This window comes from Cynoglossus semilaevis, chromosome 1, assembly GCF_000523025.1.
Source record: "Cynoglossus semilaevis isolate Cse_v1.0 chromosome 1, Cse_v1.0, whole genome shotgun sequence".
Taxonomy (NCBI): domain Eukaryota; kingdom Metazoa; phylum Chordata; class Actinopteri; order Pleuronectiformes; family Cynoglossidae; genus Cynoglossus; species Cynoglossus semilaevis.
The window spans coordinates 9,352,912-9,365,043 of NC_024307.1; the positions used below are offsets into that span (position 1 = coordinate 9,352,912).

At 38.0% G+C, this 12,132-nt stretch overlaps 1 protein-coding gene across 1 annotated transcript; it reads left to right on the forward strand.

The window, feature by feature from the left end:
* Positions 1-4,255: 4,255 nt before the first annotated feature.
* LOC103378336 (thyroxine 5-deiodinase-like) lies at positions 4,256-6,033 on the forward strand. Its single transcript, XM_008309521.3, has one exon. The coding sequence runs from the start codon at positions 4,674-4,676 to the stop codon at positions 5,478-5,480; it is 807 nt and encodes a 268-aa protein (XP_008307743.2). The 5' UTR covers positions 4,256-4,673; the 3' UTR covers positions 5,481-6,033.
* Positions 6,034-12,132: the final 6,099 nt, after the last annotated feature.

The following is a 12,132-nucleotide window of genomic DNA, read 5'->3' on the forward strand; positions in this document are numbered from 1 at the left end:
TAGAGATACTTGTTGATTCATCAGGTGTCCCCACAGGACACGGTGTATTCGTCCGCTCTGCTCACCAACTAGTTCCGGTGTGAGCTAGCTGGTGAGCTTTAACGTTATACGTTGGAATGATGGAACAAGACATTCTTAATGGTAGACGTAAGCACAAAACGCCGTAGGTCCAGGATGTTGTGAACCAAGTGCCCCCTGTATATAGCGTGCATCATGCCAATGACTGATGTGAAGTAACGCAAAACGTAATTTCAAATTATGATGGTTAGTTGCTTGGAGCTTTGGGAGTCAAGATTGTTCTAAAAATATACAACAACTCGTTAAGTTTCTGTGAGATGGATTGACAATGAAAACAGGATGAATCCATGTTTCGGGTTTCAATCCAAAGTTCAGGAGTTTCTATTTTTTTTTTTTTTTTTTTTTTTTTTTTTGTTCTTACGTTGTCTGTAAGTCTGCATGAGTCTGAGATTTTGAACAGCTCTGAGGGAGGCTGTGATGTTGGACATTAAATCAAACTGACTTTACAAACTCACCACCTTTCAGAGGTGTCCAGTTTTACCAGCGCTGACTATGAACATTTCAGGGGTAGAATTCACACTGTAAATCTCTGACTAACTCTAGAATTTCACAAAGGGTTCAGTTCAGGTCAGATGGGTTTTAAGTTTTATTGTCCCTTTAGGGGAATTTGGCTTTGCAGTCTCCAGTTAAAGATAATAAATAATACTCAAATGCATTGAACAAAGACATTAAAGAATAGGCAGGAAGGTTGACTCAAAGTGAATACATTTACTCTGTTGGAAGCATAAATTTGTTTGAGAGCTACTCTATGTATCTTATCTTACTGGTACACTGGAGTTCTTTTTTTTGTTTGTTTGTTTGTTTTGTTTGTTTTGTTGGGGGGTTTTACTTGGAATAAATGGAGATTCAACAAGATGTTGGTACCATGATTAAATCTCTGTTGTATTCTGTAATGTGTAAATACACAAAAAACAGCAGTGGATCTTCTTTTTACTCTTTTGAGTAACAAACATGTAACATGCTTTTAATTTAGAATTTGTGTGTTTCTTTTTGTTTAGTTGTCGCAATTCTTGTGCTTTTGAACATGTTTTGTAACATTTATGGCTGCATTTTACTACATTATAGGTTATGTTTATCCACCTGTCCAGCTATCTATGGAGCTAGCTAGCTATACAACTATCTATCTATCTATCTATCTATCTATCTATCTATCTATCTATCTATCTATCTATCTATCTATCTATCTATCTATCTGTATCTGTCTGTATCTGTCTGTTCATATTGATTCATATATTTTGGATATCTTTAGAAGCAGCTCATGGTGTATGTGTATATGTAACTTTTGTCTTGGGCATTTAACATTTACCAGGGCAGCAATGTACTGAGCTCATGTTTAATTCCTCACTTGTTCTTACTTGTGCATAACCAGACCTATTCAGCTGTCTTTTGTATATTTCAGCAGTTTTGTGCCTTTTTATTGTTAACAAAATTCCTGATTAAGATCAAGTTAACTTCAGATGTGAATCCACAACGGTCACATTAGCTCTTGTTTCCTCTGAAAACGCGGTCTCCATTCAGTACAGTAAGTGACGTTCATGTATCGTAAGTAAACTTCTAATGTGATTCATTGCATGGCTGATTTTTCAATATCCTCTTTATCAAGTGAATGTTTTACCATTTGTGCCCATTGTCTAAAAAAGGCAGGGCTCCAGAGATTTAACTGTCACCGTAATGATTATTGTTTTGTTGCCCAAGGACTTGAAGAAGATGAAAGATGCAATAATTGAGTCGACTAATATATCTTACACTGGCAGCGTTTAAACTTGACTTTCTGTTCAGTGAGGCCATCTATCATTCTCGGTGTACGGCAGGAATTTATCATGGCTCGGTTCCATTTTGAACTCTTCTATTATGCAAATGATTTCCTCCAGGTTTCCTGAGGCGGGTTATGACGGCATGCTACAACGTAGACATTGGATAATACATATAGTGTGTTTCTGATTAGAATGATATGGAACATGCTGTTTGGAATACGAGAGCAAAGCCTTTGGCACATTTGACAGACTCACTCATACGGATCATTTCTTCTGGTTTAATCTTCTGAAAGCCAAGGACGTAGCCAGTAATTTTAGGAAACATAATTCACAAATTTGATCAACTGTCCAGAAAAGCTTTGGTACTACACACAATTCTCATTTTCATCTTGATTTTTATTTTCTATTTGAGGTCCATTCCCTGCTGCGAGACAGAGAATCAAAATAGATTTAAAATATAGGCTGTCAACAGTGAAGCATAACCAACACTAAGGAAATTTAGAGATTGATAATCATTAGCTACTTGTTAAAGGTTAGCCAGATAGATACAAGAAATACTGTAAATAGTGGCTATAGGTTCTTCGAGGAATGTAAGAAAAAACCCCAAATCTTCTAGCTATCTTATTCTTGAGGTTTTCCTCAGAATATAGCTGAAATTGTTGAAAATATAGCCTAATATATATGAATAGAAACCTAGCTATTAACCAACAATGTAGCTAGCAGCTAAAGGCTACGAGTTGGCTACAAATACAGGACAAATGGTAAATTGTGTCAAAAAGATGGCTGTAATTTATCGCTGTGGCTAAAATTGGAAGAAATGGTTTGTTTGGGGTTTTTTTAAAGCGTTGGTAAAAATATATATATAAATATAACTAATTTAATAAAGACAATATTGTCTCCATTCGAAGTGTTTAAATCCATATCATACAGCAACATTAGCCAAATACACATACACACAAATGGCAACAAAAAAGCATTGTTAGAAAAATATTCCAGTATTTTAAACAAGTCCTGGAACTAGTTCATCATGTCTTTTTGATTTTGACAGATTTTTATTGTCAGAATCTGAACCAGAAATGATTTTAATGCCATGTAGTTTTTCACCTGCGAGGAATTTGTTTTGACATTCAGTGCAGTGGGCAAACACAAGAGGGCGCAGTGTGTTCTTCACACAGTACATTTAAAATGAAGGTCATCCTTTAACTCAAAGTCAATGTTTGACATGATCACACGATGACCTGAATGTGCTGTAGAAAGATGTAGTAAAGACTCAGGTTTTAGGGTCTGTTGCATGGTAAATAATGCTAAACCACATTTCTGTGTGACTTTGACGAGTAGAAGAAAAAGAAATCCAACTTGTTATGTAGGCACTTTGAGCCCTGCAGGTGTGAGGTGTCAAAACTGTCGGACAACTCTGATGTCAGACGTCTCTGGGTTGAGGGTGACGTCAAAGACCTGACCAAACCTCTGAGTGCTGCCAACACTTGATGTCAGCCCACACAGTCGACTTCTTGAGAGGATACTTAATTATGGCCTGCCACAGGAGTCTGAAGTTATAATAATAATAATAGTTATTATTATTGTTATTATTGTTAACACTGACTTTTCTTTTGAGAGCTTTTTTGGAGGATTTCCAGGCAAATTTCGAATGTTTTGTTGCATACCTTCTGACCCAGCCCTTAATGTTATTCCAATATAATTTCGATTTTGCTGCAATTTGTGCTAATCTCTTTTACCTGCTCTTCTTTAACTGTTGGTTGAAGTGGGTAGAGTAGCCAAAAACTCAAGTAAAAGTACTGTTGCTTCAGAATAATACTACTCAAGTAGAAGTAAAAAGTATAGTGATTTAAAACTACTCCTACAAGTATTTTAATTTGAAAAACTTACTCAAGTAAATGTAACGGAGTAAATGTAACGCGTTACTCCCCACCACTGGTGTGAACACAACAATATGGGGGAATGTTGACTTTGTGGTTTATTTCAAAAAAAAATCTGCAAACTTCATCTTTCAAAGCACAATCAAATATTTGCAGTAAACACTATTAGTAAAGTTGTAATGTTGTAACGGACGTTGAATTTAGAGTGACTTTATTGGATGGAGACAGTTTTGTCTGAGAAAACAAGATTCTGTGTGACTTTTGATAATCCCAGTCTAGACTTGGAGAGGAATTTGATTATTGCCTGAATCACACTGGGACATTAAACTGCTTTACTGTCGTAGTTGCTGTAGTTTTACAGAAGTCAGAAAAAAGAGAAAAAACAGGTAAAGAAACAAAACAACAACAAAAACGACTTTTTTCTCAACAAAACAACAACAACAACAACAAAAACTACTTTTTTCTACCTTCAAGTTATTTGTGTGTGTGTGTCTGTGTTGTAACGTGGACTGTCCACGTGTGCGGGTGAGGGGGTGAGGGGTGAGGGTTTGGGGCAGTGAAAAAGTGTTGCAGCAAAGTGATCGTTGTCACTGCAGCAGCAGCAGCTCCTCCTGTCGCCAACTCTGAACAATGACGTCATAAGTCAACATTTAGGAATGTAAATAAACTTATGAATGATACATTTTAAGTATTTTGGAAGGTTTTTTTTTTTTTTTTAAGTAACCCAATGTCACACTCCAAATGGCGCAGTGTCGCAGCCTGAAGCCTCTTTGGCTTTTGGCTGTGACTGAGAGCAGTTGACAGAAGGTAATCCCCACCATGTGAGGCCTCGGCCCCACTTTGGAGGCGGAGTGAGAATCATTCAAATCTGCCGGTGCTATAAAAAGAGGAGAAGTTCCAAGAAACCCAACTTCAATCCACAAGATTACGCACAGCGCCACCTCGTCTGGAGCTGTCATCCCCGATGATGACGATGATGTTGTTAATGATGATGGTGAATGTGATGAAAGCTCTCAAAAACGCCATAGTGTGTGTGGTCCTGACGCCCCGCTTCCTTCTCACAGCGGGGCTGCTGGACTTTATTTGCATCAGGAAAAGGATTTTCTTCACGGTGAAGGAGCAGGAGGCGGATGTCATCGATCCTCCTCTCTGCATATCCGACTCCAACCGCTTCTTCACCCTGGAGTCTCTCAAAGCGGTGTGGCACGGCCACAAGCTGGACTTTCTGAAAGCCGCACATCTGGGAAGCGGGGCGCCCAACACCGAAGTGGTCCAGCTGGACGACCAGAGGCGCCGCCGGATCCTGGACTACGCCAGGGATAAGAGACCGCTCATCCTCAACTTTGGCAGCTGCACCTGACCGCCGTTCATGGCGCGGCTCAAGGCTTTCCAGGGAGTCGTGCAGCGGAACGCAGACATTGCAGACTCCGTGGTTGTGTATATCGAGGAAGCGCATCCCTCCGACGGCTGGATGAGCACCGACGCGCCCTATCAGATCCCCAGGCACCGGTGTCTGGAGGACCGGCTGAGCGCGGCGCAGCTGATGCGCCTGGAGGTGCCCGGCTGCCCGCTGGTGGTGGACAGCATGGAGAACTCTTCCAACGCTGCGTACGGAGCTTATTTCGACAGACTTTATATCCTGCAAGAGGGGAAGATAGTTTACCAGGGGGGCAGAGGACCTGAGGGGTATCGGATCTCAGAGCTCAGAGACTGGCTTAATCAATACAGAGCGCAGCTGGAGGGATCCAGTAATCTAATTATTCATGTTTAGGTTAGAAATGTCATCTTTTGTTTTTTTTTACAAATGCTGTGACGATTTAACAACCATCCATCTAACAGTGCTGCTGATTTTTATTCCACTATTCTAACTCCAGGTAAATAGACCCCACCCGTCAGTAATGTGTATTTATTTTTTATATGATCGGATCAAATTCATTTGTTCGAGTGTGGAACAGGTCTAGACATATGGATGTACTCACTAATGTCAGTTTGACTCTTTCTCCCCCCGCCTGTGATCAAACATTGTCTGTACAGTTTGTTTTTTCTTGTTTGTTTGTTTGTTTGTGTTTGTTTTGCGCAAATGTGTCCTCATGGAACGCGTCAGGACCTTGGGCATTGCGCATCACTGTGCTCCTCAGTATTCTTGTGAAGTTTGGTTCTTAAATGGAATGTCATCCAGGGAACCGATACTGATGTCCTCAATACTGGTGTTCACAGTGAAGCCGCTGCCCTCTGTCCTGCACAGCACTGACTTTTTTTGTAAACATATATGGCTCCTTTATATGGACCTATTTTTTCATACAATAAAAAAATAATTTTCTCTACGTCACAGCTTCTTATTCTACATTTATCTTCCTCTGTAAGTGTGCCTTGCAGTGATTTTTGCATGTGCCGTGGGAACTCCTGTGTGTTTGTGGTGCTATCTCTGTTTTGCAAAAACAACAACCCATATACCCCTCCCCGGGCTTATGGTCACATATATGTGTATACGTTATATATGAGACAGGAATGGAGGTCTCATTTCCTGTATATCCTCACACAGAGCCCACCAGTCATCTCCTGGAGTCCTTTAACATGTCATTTTTCTATCCTGTGGGAGAGCGGGGAAAAACTCAGACATGGTTGGAATTTACCCTGCCAATATAAGGGGTAAAAGAAAAACTTTTAGTTTTAACTCAAATGTTTATCATCTCACATCTTTTTAAATTTTTTTCTTAATTTTTCCCAAAGGAAACTCCTGAGGGATTAAAGTGATCCATCCATCCATCATCCATCCAACCATCATCCATCCATCTGAAGGTCAATCCATCCATCATCCATCCATCCATCTGAAGGTCTAGTGATCCATCCATCCATATATTAAACTTTTTTTTTTGGTTTCATTTGAAATGCTGTTAACTCCACACTGACCATTTTTGGACAGATTTCTTCTAAGTAGTTGGGAGCGTTGTTGCTATTTAGGTCAGACAACACAAACAATAACAGTCAGGAATATAACAAGAGAGTAGCTAAAGGTTGGAAGAAGTAGGACAGAAATGCCACAAAACATTACGTTTTCTTTTCTTAAAAGCTAAATGGTAGAAAAAGTGCTGAAAATTAGCTGAATAATTAAACGCCTGTGTAATTGTGACACTGGAAAAGGAAAAACCAAAAGCCGAACACAGAAAATTAAACAACAAATAAGTTGCTACTATATTCACAAGTTGCTGAATGTAAGTTTAAAAATGTAGCCAGAAACACTTTTACAAATTAGCCTAAGCTAATAGCTAATAGCACATTAAAATCTGAAATGAAATCCAAATCCTATAAAATACAGCAATGTCATCATAAAATGGAGCAAAACAAAAAACAAAAAAAAAAACTGAACATCCAGTCAGGTTCAAATGGGCAATACAGATACATTTTACAAGTGGCTAAAAAAGTTACCATACAGCGAAATAGCTAAAAGCACAAACATGAATCTAAATAAAATGGGATGTGTTTTTTAAAAAAAAGCCAAAATATACCAAAGAACTCTAAAGTTTTCTAACGTTAGTTCAGGGACACTTTCAGTGTTGTCGTTGTTTCACGTTGCTGTAGCTTTAGCTTATTTAGCTTTAGCAAACAGTCAAATGAGATAACTGTGAGGCACACAATGAATACAATTACTTTGGAAATTATTCCAAATACTCTCAGAACACATTTCCTCTTCTTGTCCTTACTGCTGGACCATAAAGTCATATTTCACGTCAGTCAAGTGGCTAACCTCGTAAACACCTGTCCAGACCTGGAGACTTTGGACAGACTTGCTGTCGATTGAGTGTTAGGCCATCACCACTCTGTGTGTTATCATGGGTTAATAGTTCAGTCTCTCAACGTGGACAACAAACATCATATCTGGCAAAGATATGCAGCTCCAATGGTCCACTTTCTGATAGATTAGTGACATATATTTTTGTATTTTACTTCTGGAACTTGTATTATAAACACCACGAGGTAAGACATTGGTGAAGGCAGGAAATAGAGCTTCTTGTTTTTCACTGTTCAGTGGTTATAACGTACGGTTAAAGTTATGTTTTTAGTGCAGTGATTCCCAACCACTGTGCCGTGGCACACTAGTGAGCCGTGAGAGATCATTAGGTGTGCTGCGGAATATTATCCAATTTCACTTAATTGATCTGAAAAAATATTATTAATATCTTGCAAATATTTTTTCTCCATTTGTCAATGCGTGACATGCAGAAACATTTAAATACCCTTCCACTAGGTGGCAGCAAATGGCCATGACAACTAAAAAAGCTGTCATGTTTGAAGAAGATCTTTGTGAGTGTCTTTCTTCAATTCCTGTCAGTATATCAGCGTTGTCTTCAACTAAACAGGTTGAGATTTTAGTGAATTGTGAGTATATTTAAACTAGAACTTTATTATATTTTATTACCTACACCTTGGGGCAGATTTTTTGTTTGGTGGTGTGCCGTGGGGTTTTCCTAAAGAAAAGTATGTGCTGTGGCAAAAAAGCAGTTGGGAAACATTCCTTCAGTGCATCCGACTCATTCCATATTAGTAATTTTTCTGTACATTTTCACCTCTTCAAATGAATCATATACTATATAGGAGGAAAATGCGTTTGTGGCATGATCATCAATTACACAGCGTTCATTTGACATCCTTTTATTTTAACTGGACAACAGCCAAAATTCTGTAGCAGAAGGAGAAGAGTGAAGAAGTCCATGCCATGCTGCTGGTCAAAGTGCACGAGTCTAAACCTTATTTCTCATCATCTGGAACACATTTAAAACCGATGGTTGCTGACAGAAGGGCATCTGCCCTATTGATATTTTGTTTAAGTTGCAATTAATCCTGTGTGCACTCCTAAAAGCAAGCCCCGCACCCAACCCCTCGTGGAATTGTCTGAATATATGCATTCTTTTCCCGTGCGATTTTTCCATGGAGATCGAGTTCCATCTGTCAGCAGCAGCAAAACAGAGAGGAACCGGAGGGCAAGGGTCGCAGACTGGGTGGGGGTATAGATATTTTTTTCTGTTTTTGTTTTATGACTTGGAGGCAGCAGAGTGTGTCTGCTATAGGGTGGACTTTTTTTTCATTCTCATTGGTCAGCCTGGAGGTGAGGGCCCCTCTCTCAAGGCCATAACTCTGCAAATGAATGTCTAGTGGTGGGAAGCAGAGGAGGCCCCGGCAACAGAAAAGGAACCTAAATCAGCATGTTGCAAATTTAACCTTTAACCAGGCCTCAAGTAATTATCTACATACAGTTCACAGGCATGTGACTCCATGACCCCAAAGACATTATCTGACCTGGTTCTACCATGTTGGAGCTTATTTGCAAAGTTGATTTTTAGTTTGTTTTTGTTTTGCAGAACTACATGAAAATGTTTTGAACCCTGTTCTGCTGGACTGATGCTAGTCTTTAGGTTCATTTCTGAAGTCCAGGGGTCAACAGTTACACACTGTAACACAGCAGGATTCTTTTACTCTAGTGTTCAGCCAAACAGTGAACTGGAATAACACAGCAACAAAACTGAGAAATTATCTGTTAAGTGGGATTGGCAGCATGCCTCCCTGTCTGCTAATGGTTTGGTCAGAGGAAGAAGAGCAGTGAAATAGGAGAGGTAATTTACTCGTTTTGTCAGAAACATTAATGTGACTATTGTTGGTTTGCACTTGCCATTTGCGGGAGAGTTGGAAGGCATTCTGCAGTGCAGTGAAAACCCATGTTTGTAAGTTGGTAATGCAATGCACTAGCAATTTATGGAGCAAATAGAAAAAGAAGATTTTCATTTATTTGACCTAGAATTTGACATCTGGAGAACCTGGTCAGCCAGATATGGATGACACCATGTGATGAGGGGAAGTCATAAAGTTCTAAGACAAATTAAATTGATCTTTACTCAGGGAGTTAAAAACACAATTTTCTAGATATCGTCTATTTTAGTCCAAACACGTCTGCAAGTGATGTTTCCATCAGAGACTGTCAAATTCAAACCAGTCCAAATAATAAAATGCAAGGCCTTTTAATATATTTTTTTTTTCAGTTAGGAAATGAAGTGAGATCACCAAAGCTGCAATCATTTGAACATTTATCTTCAAGTTTGGTTAAATATTATGTTTTATTCTTGTAATTCTTGTAACTTGTTCTTTTCGAACTTTTTGACACACGTAGTGACTCCATGTGGCCATGTTCATTATTGCAGCTACTCAAGTTATAGGGGGACATCACACAACGGAAAAACGGAATTTAGTTTTAATTTTAAAGTCTACTAATGTTTTATTTTAATAAAACATTAAACGTTATTTTAATAGAAATAGCATTTGCGTTATGTATATATCAAATATATATTTTTGTAAACTAAAGTGTTTCATGTTAACCTAAAAATTACTGACATATTAGAACACTAAAGAGTCAACATGTTACGGCTTTTGTGATTTTTATTCATGTTGAAATTGTGCCATCTTGTGGTCAGGGTGCGAAACTTCAGGAACTTTTACCGTCAATCGTTGAATTTACATTAGACAGAAATCCACAGATCTGAACACTCTGAAGGCTTGGCGGGAAGTAAACAATACAGGACGATACTTGAGGATACGAAGAATGTTTTGTTTGGTTTGTTTGGTTTACACGGTCATTATTATGCACTAAATAATAAATAGCCTCACAGATAGTATATCTAAGTAGTAAAAAATAACTTAGAGTAAAAAATAAGAAATAAACATCAAGTAATGTTTAATATGTAGTCTTTGTTGGTTATTAGAATTCAGTGGAGCAGATTATATTCATTTTTAAAGGCAGCCATAGTATATTATAATAGAACTGTGTGGTGTATTTTTTTATTATTATTATTACTGACCTCCTGCTACATTTATTTTTATTTTTTATTTTCCATGACTGCTAACTCCACAGGCATAGATAGGAACAGTACATTTCAGACACATTTCTTTCAAAAACTACACTGTTGTGTTTCAATGCATCCATTTCTTGTCAGTTGTCAGAATAAAACTAAAAGTCGGTCTATTTGGTGTCCTGAGGGCTGGTAAGCCGAATAAATAATGTAATGTTAGGACTGGAGCTGAAGCTGGTGTAGTGAACAATAATAATACCAAATATCTGACAACTGCCGGAACAGCCTGTTCTGAAAAAGAGCCACAGTAACATACAGCACCTTGGAATCCCAACAGTGAAAAGGCACACCGAGGTTTTTTTTTTAAAAAAACAACATTATTTGATAAAGTACAGAGGGTGAAGTGAGTGTGTAGGTGGAGGAATGGTGGAGCGCTATGTACCAAAGCTGAAAAAGGTGCTTCGTAAGCAGAGGCTCTATTATGTTATTGATTTATTAAAGGACTTCAGTTTATAATAAGTCTCACAGCAGCCAGGGTGAGTGATTATTATTAATGGTTCGAGGCCACTGTGTTCCCACAGTTCACCCACACAGATGTTCATAATTACTGTACGTGTTTTCATGGGGCCTCTGCTCAGGAACGGCCTGTGCTGGAGCTGATTGATGTCTCTGCCATTTGAGGCAGCAAAGAGCTTCAGTGTCACAATCCTAATGAGTAGTGTAGATATTTAGAGTACAGCAGACTCACAAATTGCCAGGGGCTTAAAGAAAATATCTTTCAAATAGTTGAAATTACTTTTGAAACTCTTACAGTGGGGGCCATTTGTTTTGTCATATAGGATTTGTGACATTAGAGTAACAGATAAGATAAACATACGGTTAAAGATTAAGCCTAAAAAATAATAAATACACAATGTAAAATATAATAGTGTCTACATGTTTTTAGGAATTTATTGAGCAAAAAAAAAAAAATAAAGGTCAGATAATAATATAGCAGGCAAACCTCAAGTTAGCTGAAAAGCTAAAATTAGTGAAAGTATACCTAAACTGTGTCATTGTTAAGAAGTTAGAAATACAGCTGGAAGTTAGCCGAAAGATAACGTAAGATACATTTTGGCAATTAATTGATCAAAGTATGTTTCCACGGAACTACGGCATAGCAAGAATATGAGTTAACTAGTTGGTAAAAGTCAACAACGGAAATGGGTTGAAATTTGCTGAAAAAAATAGGGAGAAAAAGTTCAAAATCTTCCAAATTTAAACAATTTAAGGTTAATCTATAAATAGATGGTTAGCTAGCTTATAGATAGATAGATCGATCGATAGGGAGATAGATAGAATTCTATTAATCCCTCTAGAATTTGAGAGATTTAGGGTATAAATAGGTATAAAACTGCTTTTAAGTGCTTAGCTTATAGTTAGATAAGAAGATATAAGGTGTCACAATACTGAAAAAAATGCAAAATATTTGAAATACTCCTGAAATATAACTTACTAAAGTCTTTTCTAAAAGTCTTTGTGGGGTTTTGTTTGTTTGTTTGTTTGTTTGTTTTACCTAAAACAGATTAAACAAATACTTTTAATTTC